The sequence below is a fragment of the Uloborus diversus genome, chromosome 1, assembly GCF_026930045.1.
Source record: "Uloborus diversus isolate 005 chromosome 1, Udiv.v.3.1, whole genome shotgun sequence".
NCBI lineage: Eukaryota > Metazoa > Arthropoda > Arachnida > Araneae > Uloboridae > Uloborus > Uloborus diversus.
In genome coordinates this window covers 253,761,486-253,781,966 of record NC_072731.1, presented here as the reverse complement: position 1 = coordinate 253,781,966, position 20,481 = coordinate 253,761,486, and the positions used below count along the sequence as shown (strand labels likewise).

At 33.4% G+C, this 20,481-nt stretch overlaps 1 protein-coding gene across 1 annotated transcript; it reads left to right on the top strand.

Moving 5' to 3' along the window:
* Positions 1-5,942: 5,942 nt before the first annotated feature.
* On the top strand, positions 5,943-19,698 carry LOC129220059 (collagen alpha-1(IV) chain-like). Its single transcript, XM_054854401.1, has 4 exons — positions 5,943-5,954; positions 7,610-7,663; positions 7,994-8,620; positions 19,267-19,698. Exons 1-4 carry the CDS (start codon positions 5,943-5,945, stop codon positions 19,696-19,698), a joined length of 1,125 nt encoding a protein of 374 aa, XP_054710376.1.
* Positions 19,699-20,481: the final 783 nt, after the last annotated feature.

Here is a 20,481-nt window from a genome sequence, read left to right as displayed (position 1 = left end):
CTCACTGCAACTTAACCAATCGCCTATTGTCCGCAGTTTTACATAGCGTTAGTGAAACAATGAAATACTATTTATTACTTACATTGATGGTATTTTGGTTGCCAAGTTTTGTCACCAACTTGGCGACAAATTTGGCAAATTTTTATTTTTTAAATCTGGTTTCAATTTGGCCACTGCTGGTGATATTTAGAGAGTAAACTATTGAATCACATTAAAACTGCCAATAACGAGAAAATGACATTAAATTGGAGTAAAAGGAAATATCATCTTTTATGAGTAGCAAACGATTCAAGTGTATATTCGTACCAAGCTTTCTCCGATATTTAGTGAAAACAGAAGTGGTATAGCTGCGTCGCAGAGGTTGCGGATGAACTGTAAAAGCGGAGAAAGACCACTTCGGTTCGTAAAAGATAGGATGAGCGAGATCGCGCAAGCAGTAAAAATTTTACTGCACAACCGATTTCTCTGATCCTACCAATTACAAAATGAGGTTGCCTGATTCCACTTCCAGTTAATCCACCATCCCTCCGTGGTCAGGTTATAGCATTTTGTGAATAAATGTTGACGAAATCTTTTCGAAAACATAATATTTTTTTAAAATTGTAATCACGGATACTTATGAGAATAGGGGCTTTCGATATTAGTCGCGTGAGATTGTTTTTCGAAAGTTAAGATGCACCACTTAAAAAGGTAAAAATTGCCCCGCCTTGCTCCCTCTAGATCCAGCACTAAATACACATCCCCATTAAAAACAAACAAACTAAAATTTGTTACACAAAATCAAAAACAGAATTTTGCATTCTACTTTATGTGGAGAAGAAACTGAGAAGAATTAACTATATTGCAAGCACGAATAAAAAGAAGAATTTGAAATGTAAAGGTAACATTTGTTTTTTGATGCAATTAGTCACGCTTTAACTTTGCCAATCAGACAAAAGAAATAGATATTAGATATTCGTTTGCTTTGACATGTTTCAGCGAAAGCTAATAAATAAGATAGGGAAGCATTTTCGTCATGCGTGAGATCCACTGTTGAATGACCGAATCATTACTGCCGAAGAAAAAGGAAATCGTGTGGAAAGTTACGTTTAAATGCAAATTAGAAATGAAGATCGTGTTTAAGCGCTGAAGAGGATATTAATCTGATTTAATAAACAAGAGAGAGTTTTTTGAAAAAGAGTTAGTGTTTCACTCAGATTATAAATCTGAATTACAGAAAATTTTTTCCTTGACGTGAAATTTCAATCGTGAATCAGTAAATGAACCCATATCAAAAGACGAAATAAAGTGCTTTTTGTACAATACGCAAAATAGCAATTCACAACCATGTGTTCCATATATATACATTATACAGTGTGTTCCGTTTTAACCTGCAAGACCTTTATTTTCGCAACCGTCAGTCCTAGATGTATACTTCCAATTGCAAAAATGTTCAAAATCAGATGCAGTTAAGATATTGAAAGTTAGAAGAAAAAATCAAAATACGTCAAAAAATACAAAATTTAAGTTTTTATACGGGCCCCAGGTCCCCTAACTTATATTTAAGGAAATAATGAAAATAATCTTCATTGCAAAATAACTCCAACATGAAAAGTTTGAAATTAGTACGACCGATATTCACCGAGATATGAAACGCGGCGTTTTGTTACTTACACTACTTTTCACTTGCCGTCAATAACACCTTTTGGGGGGAAATATAGCGGTTATCAATAGTTTAAAATGATATGTGTGCATTGAGTGTGATTTTTCAATTGTTCGAGGTTTGGAAGTGTGTTTTTGCGTATCACGGCATAACATTTGCATTTATTTTTGAATAGCAATGAAAAGTATAAATACCTTTTTTTTCTTACTTTGACGAGCTGTCATTCTTCTGAAAGGGCGATAAGTTCCAATCTCATCTTCTGTATGGTCCCTTAAAACTTTAAAAGGGAATATCTCCATGAGTTTTGGTCGCACAAATGTCAAGTTTTAGTGTCAGTAATAGTTTTCAATAGAGATTGTTTCTCTAAATATTAGTTAAGTTTTTCCAAATCATGCTGTATACTAGAACCTAACCGGGCAACCGGTACTATGTCTTTATCCCAAGACAGAAGAGGTTCACTTACCATGCGTGTTGGTTCTCTCCAAATTTTTAATTTTGCCACTTACATGCATCCCTTTGCTTCTCACTGCCTCATATATACTTCAATGTTCCTGTAAACGTCAATAATATATTATTTTATACAAAAAAAAAGTAAATAAAAAACAGACAATAATAAAAAAATGAATAAATAACGAAATTGAAAATGTTTTTACAAATACTATACATCGAAAGTTCTTTCCAATAAAGTCTTTTCTAAGCAAATCTCTCTTTCAGAACCTCTGCTTAAATGTTTCCTGATTTATATGAACAGAGAAAGAAAGATCAATTTTGATATGAATTTAATCGACGGAAAAGAAGCATCAATATGTTTGCATCCAAAATTGATCTATACATTTCGGCTTTCAATCCATTCATACGCTGACATCTTTTGCCCTGAAAAGTGGTATCTTGCAATCTCAAAACACATGTCGGAAGTTTAAGTTTGTTATGCATAACAACGCTGTTATTACTACATTTAGTTATTGCACAAAACACGAGACAGCATTTTGTTAATATTTGAGTTGGAAAAAAAAAACAAAAAAACTCGCAAAATATTTGCGGTTTTTTTGCGAGTTGCGTGTATTGTAACGTTATTCCTCGCAAATTCAATTCCACTGCAAAGGTTAATATTTGTTTTTCATTTAAAAAATGTACCAACTTTGAAAAGTAATTATTGTGTACAAATCCAAGAGACAGAAAAATACTGTTGCTACTGGTTTTGTTAGCATTTCATTTGCGTTATAGTGCTAATCAGGAATGATGGCGCCCTGCCTGAGACGAGTCCACCTCAAAACTGGTTGAAAACAAGGTAAGCATGGGCTGCTTTAACCAAGCGTTTTCAATGCAAGTGTTTTTCGTTAAGTGTCTTTAATTGCTTACATAAGAAACAAGTTTGAAAAGAAAACTGGCGTCTAACTCCCCAAAAAGTTGCAAATTGAAGAAATCTTGAGTTGTTTATAATGTTTTGTGCAATCTCTGTTTCCTATAAATTTTATGTTTTCAGCTCTTCTACCTAGTGCCAGCAATGTTAAGCCACACATTACTTTTAAACCATGTTATCTTATTTTTGTTAACATTAAGTTTGTATTGTTGGAATACCCTATTCAAATACAGTTAGTTTGGTAAATATTTAATATCAACTCAGCCTTTTTGGTCGACTTAAGAATGTTAATTATAAATCAAAATTTGTCTTTTTATGTCATAACAAATAAAAATATTTTCAACAGAAAATTCGCATGGATAAGGATGGAAGAAATATCTTTTAAAATTAGTATTTTTCTGTATGCTAGTTGAGTGGCGTAGTGGTTAGGCGTTTGTTTCGAACAACCTTTTTCGAGCTTTAGACCGACGGTTAAGTGGTCAATAGATGGATTTCCGAGATACTGAAAATCGTCAGTTTCCATGTCGTTTGTTTATTCGGCACGTTCGATTCAACTAATTGCCTATTTGACATGGATTCTCTCGGCTAAATTAAAACTCTTAGTGTAATTTCGCATCATGAGAACCTTAGTGCTCACCACCTAGTGACAAAGCAAACTTATCTGTGTATACACGTCTTAATTGTGTCGCATAAAAAACTAGATACCATTTTGAAGGATTTAACTGAGTCTGCGAAAGGCTAAGGGGGGGGGGGAGTCGCAAGGGGAATAAATATTATACTGATCCTGAAAAGTTCTATGAGGAAGACTGAGGTTTTATCTTAAATTTTGCAACTAACGCTATTTCGTATTTTAATTCAGGATTAAAGTAGGAAACATAATATGGATGCTCCAAATATGGAAATAAACCAGTAATGCCAAACTTCCATTTTTCTATGTAGGGTAGAAAAACTCTCTAGATCTTGATTTTATCATATTAGAAAGCACAACTGATGACAAAGCGTCATGAACAGGTAGCTTGCTATCAAGCATACCGAAGTGTAACAACAATTATTGCAAAGGAGTCTTGTCAAAATTGCCCGATTTTTTTAGAGTAAATTTTATTACCTGTCGGCTCACTGTAGTTTACTAGTATGAAAAAAGTTGTTAATTGTTTTAGGAAACCCAATTTATGTAGTTGACGAATTAAAAAGAACAAAAAAAAAAAAAAAAAGGAACAATGTCGTGTCATCCCGTCATTTTTTCTTGTGATTTGAAAACCACAGAAATGTAATCTGTCGCCCAATAAAGCCATGATCGTCATTATAAGGACTCTATTGTCCTTATTAAGGCCCCAAGAATCGGGCAGAGTATGATCCAAGGCTGCACATGCTGCACAAATATACTCGAACTGTGGGCAGGAGTGAGTGGAAGCAGAAAATAACAACTTATCAGTGCTCCGAATATGGCGATTGATCTTTATCCTTTCCATTGAAGAAAATATGATACTTTTTTATAGTGTTTCGATTCTATCAAATATGGTTTAATACATTTTTATTAACAACTAGTGGTACCCGCACGGCTTTGCACGTAACAGAAAATTAAAAGGTCTTTTGATTCGCCTGTATATTTACAAATAATGTATGGTGGATTTTCTCGCCAATTGGCTTGTGCCCATGTTACGGTTCCCCGTAATGATAATTTCATAATTTATTCGTCCATCTTATGATAATTTTGCTCTGGAAAATGTTCTTAAAATTGGACTAAAAAATGAGCACATCGAATTTTCGAAAAATCTCTTCGAGGTGTACACCCCATGCTACAAACTAACTTTGTGCAAAATATCATGAAACTCGGCCGAACGGTCTAGGCGCTATGCGCGTCACAGAGATCCTGACAGACAGAGAGATATCCAGACATAGAGACTTTCAGCCTTTATTATTAGTAAAGATAAATTTTTTTTTTAGTTGATAATTTTTTTTCTTTTTGGTAGAATTTGTCTTAATAGGAACCCGTGTTCCTAATAAGGCCAAATTGTCTTTATTTTCAAAAATTTCTGAAAGCATAATTGAAACTAAAATATTTACATGTAATTATTTTGTTTTTCTTCCATGAATTATGTGATAAATGTGCAAAATTTGGAGCCAATTGAGTCCTAAATGAACGAGATACTTGACCATAAACCTTAAGTTGACCTTTTTTTGGCACATTTATCTTATTTTGGGAGATGTTTTAAAAAATGTGAAAATTCTTCCTAATATTTTATTTAAAGAGGGACTTTCTTCTTGGAGGATTGTATGAAAACTGTAAAAGAGATCAATTGTATAAAAACTAACTTTCTAAGGATGTAATATAAGATGGTTGACAAAGAAAATATTTTTTTAATTGTTTAAACCTTTAGAATGTTTGAAACTTTGAATATAATTAAAAACTATCCAGGTATTAATCACAATATATTTTTTAATTCCAGTTACCCTTTTCTCCATTTCACCTCAAAAAAATTTAATATAAAAGCTTTAAAATACGCTTAACTAAATTTTTGGGCCATATTTTTTATTTTTAATGCGTAAAAGAAATTTGCTGGATCGTTTTAAACACCTTTTAGAGTAGGTTTTTTTTTTTCTATCTTACTAAAACATTTACGAACGAGTTTAAAATTACGCTTGTCATAACATTTGTAGCATTGAAAATAAAGAGTAAAAAAAGTAGTAAAGAAAGGTCTTAATTCTTTTAACAGAAACGAGAAATTTCGATTGTAGAATGCTGAAATATATTATACGCAATAAGTGGATTTTATTGCCTAGGAATTTCAGCCGAGTGCTGATATCAGATAAGTACTTCAAGCGTAAAAGATTAAGTATTTTTATGAAATAAAAAAATCGGAACATTTTGGAGAAATATAAAAGCATCTGGACGCCAGCAACCAATATCATTCGATCAACGTTGATCAAATCTAAACAATCATGCTTTGCAAGGTATGTGATATTTCCATCTTTACTCTCTCTTAAAACTAATGCAGCAAATTTTCGGTATTGACATTACATTCTATAATATTATTAACATAGTCCTTAAAGTCAAGATATTTAAATGAGAACTGATGTTATAGCAAATAGTCAAGATATTTAAATAGTTCTTTTTAGCAAAACCTTTCGTAATATTATTTAAAAATTTTAGGTTCGAAATCTGAAAACTTACATTTAAATTGCTATTTTATTTATTCATCTTTTCTGCTGGCTTCGCAGTTAAATCTATCTTTCCAAAACACAAAAAGTAAAAAAAAAAAATGGCAACCAGCAAAAGGTCCTGGACACAGCTAGACTGATATAAGTCGATTTCTGTTCTCTTTCAAGAGACATTTAAAAATGACTCATCCAATTGATATTCTGCAGTCAGTTCCTAGTTTCTACGGCCCTGTTAAAGAAGAAATTTTGTCTAATTTAAGATTAGCTTATGGATTGAAAAATTGAAACCAATAGCCGCTCTTTTTGCTTTTCACGCAAAAGTAGCTCAAGAACAACTTCCATTTTTATAAATTTCAACAACTGACTCGTATATTTTCTGCATTTATTTTACTCATCACAATATATTTAAGGGGAGTAAACTTCCCCTTAATACTAAATACTTTCCAAAATTCGATCTTTTGATTTGAAACTCCATTTCAATACCTTTTTTTAATGACACAAACTTGTTCATAGTGCTCATATTAGAAGTAAGTTAAAATAAGCTTTAAAAAAATGTAAACCTATTTTGATGAGGTATGATTTTCCCCTTTAAATTGCAATATCTCGAAATGGTATTTTTTAAACAAAATGTTTCTTTTTCTCAGAAACTACGTTGTGTCAGGCTTTGAAATTTTTACCACCTACTCCATACATCTAATTGCATATGCTGAAGCAAAATTTTTCTCATATTCCAAAAATATTTTTATAGAGCTTATTTCGTGTTGCAAAATGGCATTTTTTGAAAAAAAATACAGTGATTTATCCATTACATTTAAAACAGAAAACTAAGCTTTTTTCACTAAAATTTTACTTCAGTATTGAGAAAAGAGTCTACTTAAGGTACAGAAAAAATTTCATAATTGTATCTTTAATAGATTTTTAGAAAAAAGGTACATGAACCTGGACAAACTAATATTGACGATATAGGGGGTAACAACTCCCCTTAAAGCCTTTTGTGTGCATGGATAACAAAAGAAACCTGAAAGATTGCTTAGTTACCTAAAAGCCTTCATTCAAACTCTTCCAGCAAGATATCTTTAGATGAGGAGACCAAAACTGAATAAATACAATAACGACATGCGTTCCCGTAATCACCAAGAAACAACCGTTTTCAAATGCTAAATTAGGTACATTCCCAAGAACGATGCACTAAAAGAGGAATTAAGAACCCTAAAAACATTCTCCAAAAAATGTTGATGGCACAATCGGTACCATGACCATCATGTTTTGTGACCACCCCTGATAATGATAGTGAAAAAATACGTTCCAGAGGTACTTGAAAATGTTGTCTTTTCTAAGCAAAACGAGTGTTTAATTTATGGTTTATAATGCATGCCTTAAAATTTATTTTGTCTCAGTCATTGTATTACCGACCTTCTATTCTGGATAAGCTAATATATTTTCTCTAGGTCTTTGTCACTGCTGCTATTTTTTCTGCTGCTGTTGCATCTGTGTTACCGTTGGTAAGTAAAACATTAATTATTTTAAAAGTTTGATTGAAAAATAATTACCGTCTAAAAAACATCAAATGGAGAGAAAAATCAAGAAAAAAAGCTTTATTGTTAGCATTTAAACATATTGAAAAAATGATAGTTTGTACTATAAAAACAAATTTTTAGCAGTAAAAATGCTCAAGAATAAGGATTGTATAAATTGAAATCTGACGAGGAAAAAATCTTCAACTACAAAACTGTAAAAAGAAATTACTTCTTCAGACTAGACTTCTTACTGACTTCTTTAGACTAGTTTTTCATATTTTAAAATTTAATTTTTGTTAATTTATGTATTTGTAGCCTAAACACCATGCTCCTCAACTATACAAGTTTGGATACAATATAAAGGATAAACATGGGGATCAATACAGAGAGGAAGTTGGAGACGGAATCAGTGGCGTGAAGGGCAGCTACGGATTCTCTGATGCAAGGGGCGTCCATAGGCAGGTAGACTACGTTGCCGACCATGCCGGATTCAGGGCTCAAGTCAAGACCAATGAACCCGGAACTGCCAATCAAGACCCTGCTGCTGTCAAGATGATCTCTTCTTCTCCATATGCCGGACCTGAAGCCGGACTCTTGGGTGCCGGACTTGTGGGCGCACCTGCTGTCTTTGCTGCGCCAGGATTCGTCGGCGTTAACGGATTGGGAGCATCAGGAATCGCTGGCGTCAACGCATTGGGAGCATCAGGAATCTCTACCGTCAACGGATTGGGGGCACCAGGAATCGTTGGCGTCAACGGATTGGGAGCACCAGAAGTCGCTGGTTTCAACGGATTTGGAGCACCAGGAATCGTTGGCGTCAACGGATTGGGAGCACCAGGAATCGCTGGCGTCATCGGATGGGGAGCACCAGGAATCGCTGGCGTCAACGGATTGGGAGCACCAGGAATCGCTGGCGTCAGCAGATTTGGAGCAGAAGGAATCGTTGGCGTCAATGAATTGGGACTGGGATATGGCGGACTGGATTACAATGGACTTTGATATGCTAACCTCGGAAATGGCCTCAACAATGCTCTTCTCGGAGGCCTGGGTTACTCAAGATATGGATTTTAAACTGAGATCTATGAGTGAATAAATGACCCACATGATTTGCTTGTTTGAAAATGTCACGAAACTGATATTTTAAGCTTTCATAATATATTCTACTATAGTTTCTGCAATGCAGAATATTAATAATCTCAATTACTTTTGATTTTCGCTCACCTCTGTTAAATGTCTTCCTGTTATAATAGTTGTCCCCCTTTTGTGCTATAAGTTGTATTAGATATTTTGTAAAATTTGACTGGAATAAATTTTTATTGTCGAAAAAATATTCAGCATCAGTTTTTAAGAATGACATCAGTTCAAGCACTGTGTGTCTTAGAGAACTAAGAACTGGCTATCACTTCTTTTAGTTTTCTTTTTCAACAATATTTAACGACGACAAAATATTGTTCCCAACAACAGTGTCTTGACAAGGGGCAAATGCACGTCCTGTTCACTACCGAGTATTCATCAACCATATTCGGTTAAAAAACTATTTTTTTCGACCGTTAACAGAAAAGTTTTAAAATCGAAATTAAGAATGCGCCGATTAATCCGCAGTACCGATTAATCGGCCATAATTAATCAAATTCGGCCGATTAATCGGAGATTTTTTTTTAAAGCCTACCTTCAACAAGAAGCTATCGCTTACTAATAATAAAGCTGAAAGTCTGGATCTCTGTCTGTCAGGATCTCTGTGACGCGCATAGCGCTTACACCGTTCGGTCAATTTTCATGAAATTTGCCAAAAAATTAGTTTGTAGCATAGGGGTGTGCACCTCAAAGCGATTTTTCGAAAATTAGATTTTGTTCTTCTTCTATTCCAATTTTAAAAACATTTTCTCAAGCAAAATTATCATAAGATAGACGAGTAAATTACCAAGTTATCATAACGTGAAACCGTAACATGGGCAAGCCAATTGGCGAGAAATTCACCATACATTATTTGTACAATGTACATACAGGCGAACCAAAAGACCTTTTAATTTTCACTACGGGCAAAGCCGTGCGGGTACCAGTAATGATGAATAAATTTGTTAGCAATAAAGGAATGTTTTTCTGAAAACATAACTTGAAAATGTAGTACGAAAGTGTACAGAGTAAAAATAAAGCAGATTGTTCAGAAAAAGCGTAAAACTGAATGAAATATTGAAGGATCATTTCCTAAGTAGTTTGAAAGTTTATATTATGATATAATTACCCAAGCTTTCGATGATACAATTTTTTTCAGTTATTTTGTTCCTTTTAACTGTACATATGATTACATCATACATTTTACAACTTAAATCCTTAATTTTTAATTCAATAAATAAATAAATAAAATAAATAAATAAAAATTATTATATATCATTTCATTAAAGAAATACATACTTTATTATTATTATTATTTGCAAACTGATGGTTGAAGTACATGCTTTTTTAATTTACTTTTTTTCTATTCTGAAGAAATATACATAAGAGATAAAAAAAACACAAAAATTTAATAACGAAATGAATGCAGGACAACCATCATCTACGCTATCAATAAAATTCAAAACTGACGAAGAATGTTTTATGAGAACGAATAAAAATTAAAGAGGAAAAAAATAAACCCCTAAAACAGATTTTTGCATTCAGAAACGAGAACAAGCCGAATTATTTTTAAATTAACTTAAAGATCTAATCACGATTGAGGGTTTAATTAATTTTCTCGAATTGTGGAAACCTGAAAAGATTACAACTTACTGTTCAATGTGATCGAGAAAGTTCAGTTATTAAGCAGGAATATTCTGATTCAATGAACTAATTTTTATAAAAATTTTTCCATGTAATATAAAAGTAGATCATACGAGTTTTTTGTAGCTAGTCGCGGTACACGCAATGACATAGTATTTACTAGAGTACAGAGAGGGAGAGAGAGAGCGAGAGAGAGGAAGAAAAAGAAAATAATGGTTTTATGAGCACAGTAGGATGTCCCACGAAATATGAAAGTCTATTTTTCAAGTAGCACAACCTCTTATGCTTTTCTTTTTTATGTTAAAACCATTGTAAAAAAAGTTTAACAACGACAGCCCATATTAATTTGTGCATGAAAATGTAAACCAGCACTTCAGTACTAAGCCGAATCGAAAAAAAAAAGTGTTTTGGAAATTTAAAATTTCATGCTGATAAAACGTTGCCCCTATAGCCTCACATGTAGCACAAAAACATTTATCCAAGGTAAAATATTTGGGTAGTCCACACTAGACATAAAATTTATAATTTTCATCAAAAAATTGATTTTTTTCTGTATTTTTTTTAAAATGAAATGTAAATGTTAAGAAATTATCAAACTGAAAAATATAAATAATAATGTAGCTAATCAGCGTAGAAGTTTTTGCTCTCAAGCAATACTTAATTCTTTCACATAGTAGGGAAGACCGGGACTAGTATGTGAAGGGGTAGGGGAGGGTGGAGTACAGTGCAACGAAAATTTTAAAATTCAAGAAGTTTGGAAACTTTGATTCAATAAGAAAACTTGTACGGTGGATTTGTAATGCAGCTTAAGTGCAGAAACTTATGATACACAAAAAATTGAATTACTATTTAATTTTTATGAGACAATACTAAAAAAGGAAACGCAAAATTTTAGCTCACTGTACCACACGCATGGGACAAAATAGCATACAAGGCACAGAGAGACAGCGTATGTGTTTGATTGAAACATAATATGTTTAACGTTTAAAATCAAAACTAAACCATTATGAAAAAAAAAAATTCATCGTACATCTAAAGAAAAAATTTTAAATCACAAAAAGATTGATTTCGCTTTTTATCATTTCTTTTCGTAGGAACTGCAATCAACAATTTATACTTTTATTCGGAATGGATGCAACATTTGGTAAAAACTGTCAAATAAAACAGTCCAAATAGTTTTACTTCTGCGCAAAAAACTAATGTACGAACTCCATTGTTATCAGCTACTATTAGAACATTTACAGCAGAAAAAAAAAATGTTTGATGGAAAATTCTATCACAACATCAAGTGTCCTTCGATCTAGCTCTTCAAACCCAGAAGGTAGATTTTCGCACATGTCAATATAATCTGATAAAATATCGGATGCCTCATTAAATTTTTACTACCTCATCAGGGGTGTCAAATAAGTCTGCATTTTTTCTATATTTTTGACATTTTTCTTATTTCTCCAATTTTTGTGTTTTCTTCTTTCAAAATTTGTTTTCTAAGAGCATCACTTGGAATAAGACTTTTTTACCCTTTTTATGCTCTTCTTTATTACTCAACTTTTTCTCTCTTCGGTTTTTGGATATCCTCTCCCTAAGAAAACACTCACTGCTACATTAGTGCAAGAGGGCTCTTTTGCAGCAGTTTTATCTAACTTTTACAGATTATTATGATCTACTTTATCTGAAGTGTCATTTGGAATCAGACGGAAAGTTGCAAATGAATTTTTCATGGGATCGTCAGAAAATGTCCATTTTTTCATGTTAAGTGGTTTAATTTGCATTTTTAATTAGGTAAAAATGCGTGCAAAGTAAATAAACAGCAGGTTAAAAACTTAGATCATAAAATAAATTTAAAAAAAAAAAAAACATTCTTTTCGAATCAGTTCAGGATGCGGCACACTGAGACTGTCTCACTGTACCGCACTTCGTTTTTTTTTTCTAATTCAACAATTTAAGGAGTTCCCTTAAAGCCTATCCTAAGTGTTTTAAGGATAATTAGCTACAAATGTAGAACAATGAAAGTGATCAAATGGCTAATTTTATTTCATGAAAGAGAATACCATTAATCAATGCATGCAAAGGTCAAAAAAAATTAATTTGAACTTTGACATCTTGAATTCAAATTATGTTTTTCGCAATCACGAGTGTGGGTATGTAGGCGTGAGTGTTTGTTTGTGTGTGGGGGGGGGGGTATGTTTGTGCGTGGGGGTATGTGTATGTGTGGGTAAGTGTGTGTATGTGTGTGTATGTGCAGGTGTCTGTGTACGTGTTTGTGTGCGTATGTGTCTGTATGTATGCGTGTGTGTACATGTTTGTGTGTGTAGGTGTATGTGTAAGTCTAGGCTAGTAAGTGACTTAACCTGGAGACTGTTTTCGCTAGAGGATCAGCATCGGGAGGCGGCCGGCCGACGGTGATGCTGCAAAGGGAGGCGGGGGGGGGGGGGTAAAAATCATAGGACATCAAAACAGTCAAGTGAGAACAATAAGCAATCGTGATTGCTCAAAAAAAAAAAAAAAAAATCGTGCCTCAAATCAGTAAAAAAAACCGATCATTTGATTGCAAACACAAGCAACAACTTCATATCCAAGAATCCACCCGGCCAATTGCTGTAGATTCATGGGTACCCCTCGCATCATTTCGCGATTATAATTAAAAAATTTAAAAAATACCTTCGTTTCACTGTGCTCTACCCTCCCCTATTTGTCGGGGTAAGTGTGCGAACTCTGCAAAGGTTTAAAAAAAACTATGTAAAAATTACAAAAAGCATGGCAGTGTCGAAATTAAAATACATTCTTATTACTGGGGGGGGGGGGGGATACTGTACAGATTTTTCAAGCAGTAGCAGAAAGTTTTTACATTTCATTTACAACTTAAAAAAGATAAAAATAAAAAGTTCACCAACATGCAAGGGCTACACCAACAGGCAAGGTTACAATTAAAATCTTGGTGAATCAATAACGCATGCACTTCACAAGTAGAAGTTCCTGAGCTTTTCACTGAGTTTAACTGAACACCCCAATATCCCTTAAGTTTCTCAACAACAACAAAAACACGGCGCTGCAATTATTTAAAAGTTTTGCTTTAAGAAACACGATGGTTTTTGTGGCCCATTGCCAAATCCTCAATCGAGTCGTCTGATAAAGTTTACCCGGTATTCCTTTTTTCTATGCATTCGACAACTGCCATAAGTGCAGCACATCATCCCAAGCAGAGTTGGGCAATTTTAATTGCATTGACAATTAAAGATTAACAATTGATTAATTGGTAAACGTAACCACAACAACTAACAATTGATCAATTGTAATTGTGGAAAAAATACAATTAACAATTAATTAATTGTTAGTTGTAGTTTACCACAGTTCAATTAACAATTAATTAATTGTTAATTGTAGTTTACTACAGTTAACAATTGATTGTTAGTTGTAGTTTACCACAGTTAACAATTAATTAATTGTTAATTGTAGTTTACTACAATTAACAATTGTCGATTGTTCTGTGAATTTTAATTAAAAACTAACTCAGAAAAAAATTACTGGTTTCGTACAATATATTCTACAGACGACAGGTCTACCTGGGACGTGGACGCTAAACGGGTAACATATTACTATCTAACTATTTAAATACACATGTTAGCAGCAAATAAATTATCAATAAAAAATCAATTACTTTCAGTTAATGACCGCCCAATAGCCAGGACTAAAGCAGAAATATATGAAATACTCGAGTTGAACCGAACTATTGCTTCGGTCACTCGTCTGAACTGCGCTAATTCTATATTGGCTAACAGTTTGTTTGGCACTCTTGGCTTCGTTAAGAGGTTTTCCATCTGCAGCTAAGGCAATTTCCTATGCCGGGCTGATAAGTGCTAATAAACACGAAACTGCAGTCCTCGGCTGGAAATGATTGAGCTGGCGGTTTGTTTACTGCAGTATATGACTTTTCTCAAAAAATCTTATGCCTCCAGCAAAATATCCTCGAGAAAGGTATATTTCAATTAAAATTTTTTTTTTTCCGTACTAGTAAAAGTCCGAAGAACATCTGAGGGAAATTACAGAAATGCATCTTAATTACACCATTAAAAAAAAATAATAATAAACAGAGCTGTCTCTGAGATCTTACGTCCCTTGTTATGTCCTTCTTTCTGATTTCCCCTGTTACAGGTTAAACTATAAAACAATGATTTGCACAATTTTAAAACATTTAATTAAAACACAAACATTTACATGTGGAAAAAACTTGCCAAGACGAGAATAGTTCACGCGGCGAGCGAGCAATCAACACTGAACGAAAATACGAATTCGAAAAATACTTTGAACTCTGTACGCTGCGCTGTACCTATTGATACATTAAGTTAATTGTTAGTTTTAATTGTTTCATAAAACAATTTAAAAATTGCAATTATTTTAATTGTGAAAAGAGATTAACGTACATTAATATAATTAAATTAATTACAAAGTACGATTAATAGTTTAATTGCAATTAATTTAATTGCAATTACTTTTTTAATCAATTAAAAAGGCAATTGAAAAAATAATTGATTAATGCCCAACACTGATCCTAAGTAAGTCCGCCAAAAAAAGGAAAATTTCCCCCAACGTGCTCAATACAGAATTATCCTTCGCTCGGCTCAATATAGTGAATATAAGCTTTGCAGACTTAAAACTGAAAAAAAAAGAAAAAGAAAAAAATGTAAATACAGAGCAACCTTGTTTATTCAACTAACTAGGACCAAAAGCGGTCCAGATATGCAAAAATCCGGGTAACAAAGAAAACACATTCGTAAATACGCATTTATTTTTTTACTACAGCAAAAAAAAAAAAAAAAAAAAAAAAAAGAAAAAAAGAAAAAAAAACGTAATTTTTTCACAACAGAATTACATGCATAGGATTGTTACTCGCAAATACTTTATCATTATTCAGTAAATTACCGCCCATTAGCCAGGGCTAAAGCAGAAATACGTGAAATACACCGCCAGCTCAGTCATTTCCAGCCGAGGACTGCAGTTCAGTGCTAATAAACACGAAACTGCAGTCCTCGGCTGGAAATGACTGAGCTGGCGGTGTATTTCACGTACTTTATCATTAGTTCAGTTGCAGTGGTGTCGGAGTGACACTCCTAATACATACCATGTTGGTTGTTGGATTACTGTAACGTATTGTACGGCCTACACACTACTGGTATATTTAATTGAAATAAAGGACGAATATTTGTTACATTTACAGTTTTGTTCTTTCTATTACAATTAAGAACTATTATTTAAGTGAGTATAATTTTTTTAACTCCGCAAATTTGATCCGAATAAACCGGAGATCCAGATCAACGGGGGCCGGATGAACGAGGTTCTACTGTATGGAGAAAGAAAAAATGAAGCACTTAAGACAAAAATATCGAGCTCTTTGCCTATTCATTTTTATTTTAAAAGACATTCTTAAATGATTTTAAAAATGTGACATTTGCTAAATTCTATTTTTGGAGAATTTTGCATAATATTTTGAAATTTGTAATTTTGGACAAAAATGAAATAAAATACTACTCGTGAAGCAAGAAACTAACTTTCGACAACGGAATGTTATGAATTTGAACTACCTAAATAGCTTTCATTTGCTTGAAATTTCAACGAAGTTATCAGATGAAATTCACCAAGCGTAAAAAATTAAACATTCTAGCACAATAAAATAAAATTTCCTGTTTTTTCGCTTGATATAAAAGCTTCTATATCTAAGCGATGAGTATCATTTGATTAGAAATCATCAGCTGTCAACTACCATGATTTGCAAGGTATTATTCTTAGTTTCTATTCCCTTTTTTGCAGTATACCGATCTCATATTTAACAACGAAACGCGTAATTGCTTCAATTAACTTTTTTTTTCCTGAAAAAACATTACGATTATTTTAACTGCTTTTGGCGACTTGTTTTCTCTCCACTTCGCCTAAAGCAGAAAAATATCATTGTGTCACCGTCATGTTTGCTCCCTATGCTTTAATTTTGAAATAAAATTATTTAAAAGCAATAAAAGTTCTCTTTATGTATTTCATAGGTTCTAGTCGAATTGTTTAACCATTTTGACATTTTTTAAAACATTATATATTTTTTTAACTCTTAGTTTGGAACAATGTCTCGATTGATATCGAATTTGTGTCTCACTTTCTCAGGACTTGTATTAAAGATAATATAAACACTTTCAGTCGTTCCTATTGTCTGCATTTAAACAATTATTCAGTTAAATAAATTAACTCTCAAAATGCTTACTTCCATTCAATTAGTCTTAAAACGAAACTATAAATACAGTTGAACTCTCTATCACATATCATACGAAACCACGGATAAAACGAACATTTCGTTCATGAAGTTTGTTTTGCTATGTAATTACATTAAAAATTTTCACGCTTATTACGTACATTAAATTAAAAATTTCGGCCAAGACGAGCAAAAATTTCTGAGATCTTGTTGAATATACTGTAATTTTCTTTTTTAGGCATACTTCAACATTTTCTTAGGTAGTAGGTGTTCCATTGTGTATCGAAAAGCGAAATTTAAACATTTTGCATAGATAATCAAGCCGTTTGTTTACCTGTGGACATTTCAATTTAATCATAAATAAAACTGTTCATCTTCCATTGCGGATAGCAAGATGATCCGGGATTGTCGATAATAATTTTATAATCTTCCTTTTTCAATAGTTTCCGAAAGCATTCATTTATAAGAAATAAGTGATTGTTTTCTAAATATACTAGTAGTAGTTAGATTGCAATGTGTGTATTAGTAGTAGTATTTTTGAAATATAAGTAAGCATTTCTTCGTTTGTTTTAGAGTATCACTATTTCATGGCTTTTACGAATAACGGCTAATACGAGCAAGTTCTTGGATTTTTGGCATTTCGTATTAACCGAGTACAAATGTACATATTAGGGAAAAGATCAAAATATGTATTGATATTATTTCATTTTTCATTCTTTTTTTCAATTCAAGCTGTACATTTTGAAGGTTTTACTTTCGCAAAAAATACAATACAAATAACACTTCTGAATTTCAGGTACTTATTGTCGCTGCTACTTTTTCCGTTGCAGTTGGATCTATACTGCCACTGGTACGTATTTTCTTTAAACGGATTACTATCGTAAGTAAATTATATCTAAGAATGATAAGAAAGGTGCTTAAAAATAATGCTAAAAATACATGTATTTGAAAATGTGTAAGATGTTTGAATCAATTATGTGGTTGGAAAAAATATGATCCGATCACGTGATCTTAATTAACAGAACTATAACTCACAGTAGTTACCAGTATTTACAGACAATTTGGCTAAAAAAAAAAACGGGGAAACAATTAAAACCACAAGCGAATTCCTTTTAGATCCAAACTTCACTTAATCCTTAAGCTTCTCACGAATTTTAGATTACATATTTTAAAACTGAGTTTGAATAATGCGATCAAGCTTAATATGCATGTGCCGTTGAAGTTTTGTATAGCAAATTGAAATACACTTGAACATACGAACAGTTGTTTGATATTAACAATTAAGCATTGTCATATCTCATTTACAACCACCTGGTAGTTAAGATACGAAACAATCGCATTGAATCAGTCAGGTCAAATATTTGAAGTCACCAAATTTTTGGCTTCAATTTCGGTTCGAGAAATATTTAGAAAGGATTTGTGTCTAAAAAATGGTGTAAGTTTTTGGGAAAAATCCCTTTTTTAAAAAACCTAATTTATTGTCTTAAATTTCTAACAACATGTTCTTTCAAAAACACTTTAGAGTATCTTAAACGGGGTTCTACCTACATACTGTTCAACCACGGATTGTTTGGAACTGGCAAACGTCCAGTTAAGACGAGTCCATCTGAATGAGGGAGAAAAGTAAAAATTTGATGCGCGTATTTCGCTCAATTAAGTGAGACTCTGCTTAATTTAGAGGCTAACATACATCTGCAAACCCCCGATGACATCCCTAAAAACTAATATATGCGTCCATTTCCGCCTGTAAACCGGATGTTTGCCTTTCCATACAATCCGTGGACAGACAGTACACATTACATAAAGCTTAACAATATTTAAATTTTAACAATCGTTATATGTCAGGCGTTTCATGTTCTGTTTCAAATCTACTATGAAATTTAATACTAGAAAGACGGAGGGGCCTGTGTGGCCCCTCGCGTAGTTTGTTTGATAACTCGGATAATATCTAACGGAACTTAATGGAATTTTCTGACTTTTCATTATATAACACTATTTGAACGCTTGTTTAATCATTTAATCATTCGCCTGATAGTACTGTTAATATTGATCCTTATACCCAGAAAGACGGGAGGGGCCACAGTGGCCCCTAAGCATTTTGACAGTTAAATTTATTTTTTTCCTTTTTCCTAGTTGTTGTAGCATAAAAAAATGCCATTCACTCTAGTTTAACCTGTAACTTCCTCTTTATGCAGCCGATTGGATATCCAAATGCTATAAAGAGTACCGACTGCTTACTATTCTAACGGTGGCCATTGCTCTTAGAAAGGAAAACTAATTCAACCTTTTGCCCAGTATAGAGAGAAAAACTAAAAATAATTAAGTACTAAGTTTTTATTTAGTCATGAAAGAAGGTGAATCAGGCATGTGGACTCCCTCAGGAGGAATTTTTAAAAGAATTCACTCCAAAAATGGGTAGGGGCCACACTGGCCCCTTCAGTCTTTCTAGGTATACAGAAAATGTCAGTCGTTCTAGTGTTAAAAGTCCAATGCAAAATGCAAAGGAGAAGCTCTTTTAAATCTTACACACATAGTGTAAAATTTATTTTAAAAATTCAGAAGTGTAACTATGTACAACTGAACTAATATTTGGTTCTTCCAGCCTGAGCATCATGCACCCAAACCTTATAAATTCGGATACAACATAAAGGACAAACATGGAGATCAATACAGAGAAGAAGTTGGAGACGGAGTCAGTGGCGTGAAGGGCAGCTACGGATTTTCTGATGCCAGGGGCGTCCACAGACGCGTTAATTATGTTGCCGACCATGCCGGATTCAGGGCTCAAGTCAAGACCAACGAGCCCGGAACAGCCAATCAAGATCCTGCTGCTGTCAAGATCATCTCCTCTGCCCCATATGCCGGACTTTTGGGTGCACCTGCTATCTTAGCTGCACCAGGAATTATTGCCGCAAATGGGTTGGGTCTTGGTTATGAAGGGCTTCAATATAATAGACTTGGTAATGCTGGTGTTGGATACGGTTTAAATGATGCACTTCTTCGAGGCGTAGGCTATGCAAGATATGGTTTCTAAGTTATGAAGCTTAGTGATGTGTCTATGTATAGTTTGTTTCTTTGCTAATAAAATGAAATTTTATTTTTAACCCATATTTATTTGTGAAAGTAGCAATTTTGTTCCTTGAACAATTTCACCTCTTGATGGTTCAACAGTTTTATTGGCATTTTACTTTTTACTCGTATTTACATTTTGATTCGGTTCTACAACTTCAATATTTTTACAATTCCATAACATACATATTCATTTATTCCCTTCTCAAACAAAACTAATAATACGTGAAATACACTGCCAGCTCAGTCATTTCCAGCAAAGGACTGCAGTTTCGTGCTTATTAGCACTCATCAGCCCGGCATAGGAAAGTGACTGAGCTGGAGATGGAAAACCTCTTATCAGTTGCACTAAACGAACATATTTTCAGCAAGAAATAATATTCTAAGTGAAATAGTTCCTTCGAAAAGAGATTAGAAAAGGTTCAACAGGAGTAACGAATACTGGATTTCTACACTTTGCTTCCGAAAAAATACCAGGAATATAGAACGTATTTTACTGATACGAGAGGATCAATTGCACTAAATGAGCATATTTTCAGCAAGAAATAAACTTCCGTGTGCTGTAATTCGCTCGAAAATGGATTAGTTCGGCTCAAAAGAAGTAACGCGTACTGGGTTCTGACACTTCGCTGCCGATCCCCCCCCCCCACCTAATATAGAACGTGTTTTACTGATATCAGAGGATCAATTGAAATAAATGAACATATTTTCCGCAAGAAATAAACTTCTTAATGCAATAGTTCTCTCG

Bases quoted from the DNA above. Each gene is read 5' to 3' on its own strand.
- LOC129220059 (XM_054854401.1), top strand. The intron at 7,664-7,993 runs GTAAGTAAAACA...ATGTATTTGTAG, and splicing joins TTGCATCTGTGTTACCGTTG to CCTAAACACCATGCTCCTCA. The intron at 8,621-19,266 runs GTTGGCGTCAAT...TGGTTCTTCCAG, and splicing joins GATTTGGAGCAGAAGGAATC to CCTGAGCATCATGCACCCAA.